This window comes from Heliangelus exortis, chromosome 7 (genome assembly GCF_036169615.1).
Source record: "Heliangelus exortis chromosome 7, bHelExo1.hap1, whole genome shotgun sequence".
In the NCBI taxonomy this organism is placed as follows: Eukaryota; Metazoa; Chordata; class Aves; order Apodiformes; family Trochilidae; genus Heliangelus; species Heliangelus exortis.
Window position 1 is genome coordinate 28,870,193 of NC_092428.1, and position 12,804 is coordinate 28,882,996.

The window sequence follows — 12,804 nt, forward strand, 5'->3', positions numbered from 1 at the left end:
ATAAGGAAATAAATTTGATGCTAGCCTGCTGGATAAAGGAGTCCCTGAGGCTACAGACCCAAACTGAACTGCACTGCAGTTCAACACAAAGGTTTGTACAATATTTTAGGAAAACCTTAATTCTTTCAGAGTTCTTTTTTTAACTTCTACAACACACAGAGGATTTTATCTGCTATTTTGGCTCTGTATGTTTTAGAGGAGAATAATTTGGGATCTCACAATATTACCCTACCATTGAAAATATTAAATTGTGGTAGCTTTTGAATCATAACTATAAAATATTGGAGCCCATTTCTACAAAGGAATTAAAGCTATAAATTGCATGAACACTTTGTTTTTTATTATACACATTTAATGATTCAGTTTAAGCAGCAGGTAAAAACTCCTGAAAAATAGTATATTGAAAAATGCTTATCCAGAAGCAATCACTATGCACAAGGCAAGATTTTTGTCTTTTAAAAAAGTGACATTTTCGCATTTTGTACTTCAGTGGTCCTTAAAAATAATTTAAGCTGTGAATTATAAGTTAATGAAACAAGATGCCTAAATGGAGATAACATTTTATTAGGAAACAAAACTACTCATAGCTGAAGAGTCAGCATCTGCTTCTGAAGGATGACATTAAGCTGCCATTATTTTGACAAAGCTCTGGCCTCAAAGAGCTTAAGTTTTTCTTAATGCATTGTATAAGTCCTTGGCAAATTACGTAATATTCATTAAATTTAAAGAGAGACCCTTGATGTCTGCTGTAAAGATGTCCCAGGGAGTCAATTTTCAAGGAATTCATAATGCAAGCTGGACGCTATTGGAGAAGGAGACATTCATTACCTAGGAAGGCCCCAAATGAATCATTTAGAGAAGGAGGAGATATGACACATTTTGGGGGCTTATTTGTTGGACTCTGAGCCAAACTCTACTTCAAGTAACAGCAGAGGTAACCTGGCCAGCCACGTGCTGCATACACCAAATTTCCTCAGACACTTCCCAACTTTCATAGGAAAGTGGATCATTAAATCCCTAAAGTTAATAATCCAATGTCAGCAGGACTAAAAAAGCAGAGGTGACAGCTGGCTAAAGCCCTCTGATTCTGTCTGACATCTGCCTCACACCTCACACCCTGGGAACTGAGCCTTCTGTTAAGCTCCCTTTTTTTTTTATATTTCTTTTTGTTTGGGGTTTTCACCCTGACACTGATCCTGTCAGTGAAGGATGCTGTTAACTTGCCCTACTACAAAAAGAACTCAGCACATGCTGGGCAAACAGATCTCTTAAAATCTGAATCCTAGTCCTATTAAAATTTTTGCTTCTGGCTTTTTTTCTTGATCCCAACAGTGGAATCACCCCAGTGTTCCTTTTACTCATTCCCTTTTTGTCACAGAGCAGATACTGGTAAGACTGAAACAAAAAAGGCCCATCCCAGGATGATTTTTGTCCTTTTTAGGTGTATTATTATATCTATTAAAAATTATAAAGTTATATTAGGCTATATTAGGTGTAATTTAAACACTGCATGTCCTCAAAACCTTAATAAACTGCTTACTTTTAGATTACAAACATGTCAGTATTCTGCCACAGAGGGTACTATTTTGTCCTATATCACCATCAAAGACTGATCTATGTTGTTAAATGCTGTTAAAACATATTATAAATACAGCACAACAATCTCCATGTAATAGCCATTGGCATCCAGCATTGAATATACTGATATTTATATAAACATAAATATCAGCCAATGCTACATGGTTTTTCAAGTGGTGTGGCAGCCTGCTATGATCATCACTCTAACACAGACATGAAAAAACAGCTTCATTTAGAAAATAGTGTTATTCCCATCTCTCATATAACACCACTATTACAAAATCATCCAACAAAATAATCAAACATTTAATTTATCAGTGCAGTCAAAGAGATGGAATTTGGTTGTCATCATTATTTATAATGTTACTGAGGTGCCCAGTGCTACCCGAAAGGGCAACGTATCCCAAGGGAGCTGAAGCCAGAGCTTGCCCAACCCTCCTGTAAAAACAAACTGAAAAATATGGAAATGGAATCCTGATTTTTTACTCTGTATGGTTCCATAAAGAATTAACTTTAATAAATGCAGCTGGAGAGAGAATTGTCTTTAATAGCCCTTCTAGTTTACATCTAAATATTTCAATGGCTCTTGAACTGCTAAACTATATTTAAAATATCCTTGAAAACCTTTATTAGGGGGTTGAGATGTTAAATAATGAAAGCTCAAAACCCAACTCCATGCTGGGGAAACTGGAAGCTATTTAATCAAGCTGGGATCTTACTGTCAATAGAATTACGCTTGGTATCAACTAACAAAAACATGCCTCAGAGGTAGGGAAATTGCACTGGCTCCATTTTCACATGGGCAGAGGAGCTGTGATTAAAGTTACCAGATGTGAATTACAGATGGAAACCAGTACTTAATATGCAGCATGGAGCTTCCAGAAAGCTGCTTTCCTTTTCTGAACTCACCCACGCAGATAACTGCAAACTGGGAGAGACATGGGGTGAAACAGCTGATGGAAACCTGGGTAACAAAGCACATTTAATACAACTCAAAAACTGATTTCCCATAACCACCACTTTTCATGGATACCTCAAAGAGAAGAACCCTTTCTAAGTCCACCGGGGTACAGTGTAGAACCCAGACAGTAAGCCAGATAACTGGAAGGAAAGGAATCACATCCCAGTGAATCCATGCCTCAGGTGACAGGTGAACTATTCACAACATTCTTCTTGTGAGCCAGGACCACTCTTCATACCTCCTCAGCATCCAGAAAACTTTCTGTTGTCAGGAGACACTTTACTGTCTTGCTGCCTCAAAGAGGAGGAAAAGAAGACAGGCAAAAAAGCATATTTTTTTTTTTTTCCTGAGAAAAGTGTTGAAAAACTTGTGGGAGCATTGAAAAAACACGTCTGGGGCAGGGAGGTGTGGGGAAAGGCTCCAGTTTTCAGTAATTCTGCCTGGGTTTTATTTTCTCAAGTAGGAAGAGAAATATGCATCATGTTTTCTGTATCAAAATTTGCAGGGTGCTTGTGCTGATGCTTAATGCCACCCTGGCCTGCAGGGCCAAAGATCTCCTTGTAATATTTACACAATGGCAGCCTCAGGACTGGTGGATTTTAAGAGACTGAAGCTGCCATATAAAAAAGACACAGGTATTAGCACATTATGCACATTCTTTTTCATTAATTATAAGTTTTGGACACTACTTGGATGACAGTTCCCTTACTGGCTGCCCTGCAAAACAGCTGGGATATTCATTTAGAGCTGTCCTTAAGGAAACACCTCTCTGCTGTCTGAGAGCCTTAACCCTGCTCCCAAACACATCCCCAAGTGCAGTTTTGGAGTTGCATGCTTGGCATAGCACAGATGAATTATCACGATTCAAGACATACTGGGATAGTGCATCGTGGTGCTTTATTAGTGTTAGACATGCAATATTTATTTCATGAACAGAAATCAAAAGATTCAGGTAACATTGGAATCAAAACGGAAGGAATCAGAAGTTGTAACAATGAAATGAAAATAAATTCCTTCATGCATTTGCAGTTCACAGCTCTCACATGTGCACACAGTTGTGATTCTTTACCATCATCAAATGCAGGCAAGCTACCCTTGACTGCACAAGACAGAATCAACCTTTAAGTTATAAGTAATGTTTACATCTCTTACAGAATTCCTATATAACCTGGATCTTCAGCTTTTCACAGTACATTGTAATACAGCTGGAAGCTTCTAGGATAGGTAGGAAGGGCTCCACCTCTTGTAACACACAGGGGCTTTGTCAATGTACAAATTACAAAACATAAAGCAAATGCCCACCATGCTCTAGGAGACCAGGGCTTTTTCAACAGAAACTAATCTCAAACCCCTTCATTAACAAATGAAAAGTGCTACCTATTGCATATTAAATCCTTCCAGTGATTGTATTTACACTTAGAAATTCTAAATCCCTGAAAATAGGGTTTCACACTGAAAGTGCTGACAGACCCTTAAATCTAGCATCATCAGCACAGCAGCACTGCCACATCCTTCATCGTGGACCTCAAAGAGAGGAACTTGGTCAACATTAAATATCAACAGGTGAAAAAGCCCACAGCTAATGCCTCTATCATAGCTACAACAGTGATGGATACACAAAGAGCAAGAAAGCAGGAGCTTACTCTCCAGACTTGATGCAGGACAGTAAGTTTTCTTTCAAGAAATTCTCCAGAGCAGCAACAAACATATTAAGACAGCAGCACTGCTTGTTTTATGATGCATCTGAGAAAGGGCCTCCTGTGCAGAAAGAAATGCAGACTGGTACCTAATGAGTAGGACTTCCTCTAGGTTCCCAACTCATGAAAGCTTTCTAAATGCAAGGCAACATTTTCACAGCTGGAAAATTACAAATAATTCTTGATACAGAGCCAAGAGCAATAAATGTAGTTATGTATAATCTATGGAGAGTGCTACATTCATTAGTGGGGGGAAAACCAAGCTAAACGTAAAATACAGCAGCAAGAGGTAACATATATAAATATTAAATATCTTTCTTGAGTGGCAGAAAGTTTAAATTCCTTACCTACAACATTAAAGTATGGCCTTAATATTTGTTCTTTAAAGTAAATAAAGTACATGGCAATGAGCAGAGGATACACTTCAAAGGATATTACAAAGTATAGTGTGTGCATGAACTCTTAAAACTTATTTTTGAGAGAAAAAAAATCAAAACAATGTGGAGATGTCCACAATTCTCATGTCTATATTTTAAAGGGCATGAAAAACAAATTTTAAATGGCAAATCATTATGATTTTAAAATGAGCTGCAAAAAAGTTTGCAATTTTATGTTTTGGGAGAAAAAGAACTTTCTTTGTTTTCAGCATATAATTCATTCTGTATTAAATTATTTCATTTGAAAGGTGCATGATTCAAAAAATACATGTGGGGTCATGATGTTTTTCAAAAATAATCTCAACATAAAGAAAAAAGTTAAAATTTTCTTTCTAAGCAGAAAATGACATGTGTAATCTTTCAAGAATTGCTCCAAAAGCAGCCTATGCCTAGGAACACTATAAAAATACTTCCATAGTTGTAGGTGTCCTATTTTGCCTCTCTCAGTACCTTACCTTTTCCTAAATTGTATTTGTCATTCTCCCCTTTTTGATAAAGTGTTAGAAACAAAAGGTGCTTTTATTCACTTTCAGATCAGATAAAGCCTAGATAGCACATTCAAAGCTTCACTAAATTTCTTCCCTTATGCACAAAAATTGATCTTTTCGCTACCTTTAATCTGCTTATCATTCCTGGTATGCAAATATGTCAAATGATCTGCGTGGAGTCAATTATGCAGTTTGATATTCTACATTTACATTCTAAAAGAAGTGATTTCAGAGGTGCTAAATATAGTTGAGCTTAATTTAATAATTCTAAGTTGGCTTGCAAGTGAAAAGTCATTGGAGCCTATTCTCTGGCTGGTTTATTTGTTAAACCCCATTGGTGTGGATGATTTAAGAGTTGTAAATACTACAGATGGTCTCATACCAGTTAGTTTGAAAAAGACTCTGGAATTCAAAACAATTGCACAACACTCCCCCATTAACAATAGGAGAAAAGAATTTGCTTCGGCCAAACATTTGAAAATGTTTTAAAACTTCTATGGAAATACTGAGTAAGTGAAATACATCTTGGTGTAATTAGGAAATTAAAACCTAATTGAGTGTAAACCCTAACTTCCAACAATAAGCGTACCATAACTTGGTACATAACCTTTGGCACTTTAAACAGATTACAACAAACTTACAGTCACTGAGATCTGAAGTGGGTCAAAAGAACATCCATGTGGTTTTGTGAGGTACCAAACCTGATAAATCCTCAGGCGGACAAAAGAGAGACTCCCTGAAGAAGTGGGCCCATTGCTGTGCCCCAGTCACCCAGGCTCCAATCACCCAGGCTCCATCCAGGCACAAAGCTCCATGCTAAGGGATCCCAATGCTGGGTTGGGAACACTCAAACTGCACAAATTCTAGGGACAAAGCACTAGGGGGAGGGGAGGTAGTTCCTAAAAGTGAAGAAGAAAACGAAGTAGAAGAAAAAGAAAGGAAGAACAGAAGAAAAAGCAAAAAAGGAGTAAACTCAATCTGAGAATTACTGTACAAAGGGTTTTTTTTTTCTAAAAGGAATGGTTCTGTACTACCACAAAATACAAGCATTGTCAAAAGCATTCAGATAATAAAATTTTTCTACTTTTCCAGATTAAAATTATTCAAGATATTCCTAATTTCTTTCAGTTAAAAAATGAAAAGATATTTACATCTTTTACAACAAAAAAAAAAAAAAAAAATCAGAATTTAATTCCAATAATTTTTTTCTTCCTCAGCAAAAGCCATTACATGGTGCTGTAAGAAAGAAAACACATCAGGTGCAGGAAAAAAAAAAGGAGAATACAGTCAGGTTTCTTAAATTCCAATCTAAATTATGCTCTGTACTTTTTAAAAATAGCCTTACTGTTTCAGAGCATCAGACGACCCCAGTGAGACACTTGTGAAGCGGATTAAAAATAAAATCTATTTATGTTAATATTGTGAGGATTCTCCTACAGAATTCTCCCGTTATATGGTCACCACTATATTTTTTCAAATTATTGAATATTTGATACTTTTTTCATCTGTCATTTTACAAACAACTATTAAATGATCAGGAAGGTATTTACTACATTCTTCTTTCATTTGCCTCAATGAAAACTGACTTTTCCAAGTATTTACAAGGAATAGATTTTTTTTTTTTAATGGAAAGCCTTTCTAAATACTCTATATGTGTTTAAGCAACACAGCCTATTTCTAAAGGCATACACTTTCTTGCCCTAAGATTTTTAAAAAAACATGATATATACCATGTGAAACTCAACCTTAAATTGAGGCAGTTCTACATCTTTTGAATTACCATGTCTATTTAATTCAGCCTGTTCATTTCTCATACATTTTCACTGCAGCAGATTTTGGCTGAACAAAGTATTCATGTCTTTATTCCATACTTTTCTTCAGCCCTACTTCTGACTCTCTTAACACTTTCCAAAGTACTTCAACATATAAAAACAGCATGCAAAAACTTCATAGAAAAAAGATCCTCAGAACAACCTCATGTCATGAGCTCACTACCTAACTTCAACCATTACACACAGAATTCAGCATTTAAGTGTAAAATAACTGATTCCAGCATGTGCCAGGACTGAAATGGCATGGTATTTTTTACATTGTTCTACAAAAAGCACACCGTATGGAATGCTGCATTTACTCTCCAAAGATTGTGCACCACTGTTTTCCTCTAATGTGTGTGCAAATGAGATTCTGTTGCAAAAAAACACACTTTGATTTAGTAAAGCAACTGTGTTGGCTTGAAAACAGTGGTCTTGATGGCCTGCTGTAGTATCAGAATTGATATATTGCATAATGCCAATAATTATTCAAGAAAATATTCACGACAGCAGAAGCTTCCCAGCTGCAACTGCCACATGGTGAACACTAAGCTGTTATATAAACTGCATGGACATATTTAATGTGTATTATTTACTGTGAGTATTCTGTACCTAAGGATATTTTCAAAAAGGAAAAAAAAATTTAACAAGGTAAACTAACAGAAGATTACTTTTGGCAGTCCCTGCTAGTGTTTGGAGTTAAAAAAAACAAACCAAACCAAAACAAAAAACCCCCCACACACCACACTCCTGTTCTCTCCTGATTCCTGGAGTTTCTTAGAAGAACAGGAATAGAGAGAAGTCAAAATCTTGCAGTGGGATCTCACTCCTCTAAGACATTCAGCAGAAAGTACCATCAAGTATCACTGTCTTAACTTTTGGAAAATTTGCCAGCTTTTCGAGAAGGTTCATATGGCACTCTGAGAATACTGGGTGTTTCTTCCATCACTCGTACCAGAAGATTATCAATGTAATCCTCAAGCTCACGAATATGAGTGTCCTTCTTCTTCAGTTGCTCTTTATGCTTCACCAGCTCCTGCAAAACCTCTTCATAAGTAAGGTTGCGGTATCCTGCAGTGGCATCAAAAGGATTTCCATCCTAAAGATAAGTTTAAGAAAAAACAGGAGATTTTGGGGCAGTAACCACAAGAACGTTTAGCAGGTCTGTTCTCGAAAAGCAACTGTGTGGGAACCTTAATTCTAGGAGAATAAGAGAAAGCCCTGGGAATTCAAGGCCTGCTGTAACTTCCCTGAGCTCTTCCCTTTTAAGTGTATTATAGCACAACATTTACTCAACTTTTAAATTACATCAGCCCTCATCTGCCTCACATTCACTATTTTTAGTCACCAGTGGTTTTCTCAGGCCTCTGACTCACAGAACAGAACTTTCAGTTTTAAAGTTCAAATGAAGTTAAAAGGCTGCTTCTTATTTATATCAGAGCACTTAAACCAGAAATACGTACTCCTGTATACTGTGTTCTTACTTGCTGGCTTGATTTAAAGCAGGAGAGGCTCAGAATTAGGCAGCAGAAAAAGAATCTGTAGTGATTCCTGATAAGTCAGTACATGCAGGTATTAACAGAGATGGACAAAGAGGCCCCTTACCAAAGTGCACTATGAGATCCACTGTGGACTTGAGCACCTCACTCTGTGTCCAGAATTAGCTGTGACCTTATCTAACCAGATTATGAAATGCTCAGAAATGTAAAACTGTGAAAAAGACTCTGAGAGTTGATTTATAAAAGTATTAGCACTCTTGGACATGCAAAGCAGTAAGTTTTAGATCAACCAGAAGTTGAGATATTTGAAAAGATACGGAACTTCTAACAGGGTAAAACAACCTCAACAAAATAATCTAGGTAAAATAATCTATCCTGCACCTCTAACAGGGCAGAATCACACAAAATAGCTTTTGGGTCCTTAAAAAAGATACAAATTGCTCATCTAAAAATCATAATAAAGTTATATTTATTCCTAATTTATTCCTTTTCCGTTCTTCATTCCTTTTCATTCCTTTTGTTTCCATACAGCTCCATATTTACACATTGTCATATGTAAAATCTTTAAAATATGCAGGTGCCTGAAGTTTTCAAATAAACCTAAATAAAAGTGATGCAGCACTGCAAACAGGCTGAAGTATGACAGATTGATCAGCATCTTCCCATCAATTATATTCTAATGGTAGATCCTGAAAATAAGTGCTTTTAAGGGTTTCTCACTACTAAATATTTGAGACATTGAATGGCTCACTTATGTATGTGTATTCAGTACTTTACACTATATTATTATTAAGTTACAACAATGTAACTGATCAATAACTCACCCTTTATTAAAATGCCTAGCTTGATGAAATTTATAAATTGGTTAATAACTGATTTCCAGCACGTAAAATAACTTCATTCTGTGGTCATTATATTTTTAGCACATTTCCTTCTACAAGAAGGAAATAAAATTTCGCCTTTATGGTACAAAGTTTCATACACACTAGAAAAAGACATTGTTAATGCCTTCGTGTTTAAAATATAGAGTCTTCCTAATTTTCTGATTTGGCAAAAGAACAGAATTAAGATGCAATGATCTCTTTAATCATTATGGAAAATTGTGTGCAATATGTATGCTTTAAAGATGTTTTGCCATGCACATGCTCCGTATCAATTTTTTGGGGGAATAACCTATCACATTAATTACCAAAAAAAAAAAAAAAAATCTAGTGAAAGGTTGCAAGTACTTAGAAACAAACATAATTAAAGTTAAGATGATTTTAAATGAGCAAATAAATGATGCTTAAATGTAGATGGAACAATTCTATCTTAACAAAAACAGCTACTAAATTTTATGACAAAAGACTACTTATAATGAGTTATTAGGGGAAAAAACCTCTAAATAATAAGCCTAGCAAAGAGCAATTGTGTCAGCTAGGAAATACCATTGGGGTGCACACTGACAGCCAGAGGAAATGGAGTTAGATAAAATGAAGGCCTGGCAATCTCTGATCATCTCTTTATTGTTCTAATGAGGAATTCTGCTCTGGGAATATCATCCAAGCTACTTTCACATCTTTTGTCCTACTTACTTCATCTTCCTTTCAGTTCTTAATTAGGCCTTAAAGAGCTCAGGCTGCCCTTTCAACTGGCTACTGCTCCCATTTAAACACTGCTTTCAGAGACAGGTGTTGGCACCAGAGTAGAAGACATACAAACATAATTACTAAATGTGATGCACAAGGAAGAAATATAATAACTCAGTGAGGGCTATTATTGCAGAGCCTAATAATAAATTACTTCAAAGGCTTCAGCAAGCAATCTGGAATATTAAAAAAAAGAAATAAATCAAATGGTCTCATTCAAAACTGTGGTGGAGATAGAGTTTCTTCTCCCCTTAATTTGTATATTGTATTAAATGAGCACCACCTTCTAATCCTACAACTGACATTCAGGATAGCTGGTATTCCAAAAGAGAAATCATCAAGGACTTCTTTTATCACCTTTAAATCCTTTAAATAAAACAATTCACATCTTAGTTCTTAAAAGAATTAAACCGATGCTTTTACCAGCAATAAATCACATGGTTTGTGGTAGTACATTTGCAAGCACATAGAAACTGTAATTATGGTTACTTTACAGACAATAGCTGCTAAGTTAAATCAATTTTTTGATGTTGCTTTTTGTCAGAGATTAAGTAACTGCTGGGTAGAATTCAGTTTACTATCTGATCAAAGGCAGCCTTCATATGCTCTGACATCTCCTACCGGTTACTTACATTAGACAAACTTGGGCATTTACAATAAAATCAAATGTTTTTACAAGTCATTTACATAAACCAGCAAAAACCAAACAGTACAAAGTCATATTTGCCTGTGGAAATTGTTTGCTATTTTTTTAAAGACTGAAAACAAACCCACTTTTAAAGATTTCATTTATTAACAGAATAAATTCTAGTAAAACCACATTTTCCTTCCAACAAAGACACCAGGATATCTGTGTCATTTTCTGGGGGTCTTTTCTTAATATTGAATTTATCATAGGTACTTTTAGAGTCAAAAGAGCATTTTGAATAACTGCTAGCATTTCTATTTTTAATGTTTTCCAGCAAGCTGTTCATTTACTGTGTTACTAATGCTGTCATGTATCAGTTTATTACTTTTGTTTTGATCAACTATCAAAATACTGTCCTTAAGTCTCTGATTATAGTGACGGGAAATTCCTATTAGTTCAATTAATACACTGCTGCCTCGTGTAGAGTTCCTCACCTGACAATCACTTCTCAGAGTCATCTGAATACATCAAAGCAACACTTTTCTTTTTCCTTTCTGTGCAAAGATCTAATTTTTTCCTTCTTCACTACATCATCATTCCAGAAGTGAACAGCCTATTGAACGCAAAATTCTTCTCTATTTCCAAATTTATAATAAAGCTGTACCTTACCAATTAGATTTTCTAGATACCTCAAAAGAAAAACAAAAAAATCCCCAACATTTCCTTATAGGAGGTTAAACAAGAATAAAAGCTTATATTGTGTCAAGCACCAATTAGTTGGCATTTACAGATGGCTTTCCAGAACACTTCATAACTCACCACTGTTTTCCTGAGTCCCTCAATGCCAGAAGGATTCATATTAAAACTGTGGGAAAAAACAAAGCCCCAAATATTAGCAGTGCAAATTTAATCTGACCAAAATATCTCCTCTAAAATACTAATCAATTAGGTATACAGCTATAAAATATTTAATATGAATTATTTTCTTGATCTTTTGAACTTATAAGAAGTAGGGAAATATTGAAAGTTAATGAAAATTTTCATATACTCTGTTTAAAGTTTTCTGAGTTTTCCATATTCTTTTTGCAACACTATTTGAAAGAGGGAAGGAGGGAGGAAGGAAGGAAGCAGGGAAGGAAGCAAGGAAAGAAGGAACTTACCTCGAGCACCTAAGAAAAAAAAGATACTTTAAATGAAACATTCTGCAACCAAGGTAGCTGGGATGAAATTGTTAAACAACAAAACCCCACAGACTACATTGCATTCCCAGTTTTCACAGAATCTGCTAGAGGAAAAATGGTCCTTTGGAAACCTCAGTGAAATCACCAGCTTAAATCAGAGCTGAAAAGTCATTTTCTATCAGCAGCATTTGTTTCATACTTAAACTGAGTAAAAAACCCATTATTTTACAAACCCAGTGATTATTCCACATATATCCAGAGAACAAAGTTTTGTCATTATTTTGTTGGATTGAGATTTCTTTTCTTCCTCACTGCAAAAGTGCAGCTGATATTGAGAAAAGCAGCCACTGTCAAAGTGTCAGGCACAAGAAACAGTCCACTGCTCTCTCAGGCTGATGTCATTATTTGCAAATACCTTAAAAAAAAAAAAATCAGTGCTGCTGTGTTCTTAGGTACTTGTTATAGCAAGTTTGGAAAGAAAACTAACTCTGAGAATGTGTACATAATTTGGTTATGGCTCACAAATACTAATTGCTTGGCAGTATCATAGCAGACACCATTCTTTCACATCACAGCCTAAACTATTTTGTTAGATTGTATGCACCTATTAAGACAACCTTTTCTGACTGCATAATACAAAAGTTACAAAAAAGAGTTACAAAAATATGTTTACACTTTTTAAATTGAAAGGCAGCAGTAAGAGACGTGAGTTTTATGACTGTCCATCACTGTCATGTGAATTTATAAGCCATGTATTTTATGGTGTAAAAGTGGAAGGGACATAATTTAATTTTGTAATTTAACTTTTAAATTATGTACACAATTTTTTTTTCTGTAAAAGTATATTCCTTTACATTTCACTTTTTTACATTTTTTTTTTAAATTCTGTACATCAT

The 12,804-nt window shown here is 35.4% G+C and overlaps 1 protein-coding gene across 2 annotated transcripts in view; it reads right to left on the reverse strand.

Moving 5' to 3' along the window:
• Positions 1-3,414: 3,414 nt before the first annotated feature.
• Positions 3,415-12,804, reverse strand: part of RAB11FIP2 (RAB11 family interacting protein 2) — a 32,066-nt gene continuing 22,676 nt past the window's right edge. The window contains exons 4-6 of one of the 2 annotated variants that reach the window (XM_071749521.1): positions 11,547-11,592; positions 7,928-8,071; positions 3,415-6,060 (exon numbers count right to left, since the gene is read on the reverse strand). In XM_071749521.1, the coding sequence (XP_071605622.1) occupies positions 6,025-6,060; positions 7,928-8,071; positions 11,547-11,592 (226 nt within the window). In that variant the 3' untranslated portion in view covers positions 3,415-6,024. Of the gene's footprint in view, positions 8,072-11,546; positions 11,593-12,804 lie in introns of both variants that reach the window. The other variant, XM_071749520.1, reaches the window with a different exon arrangement.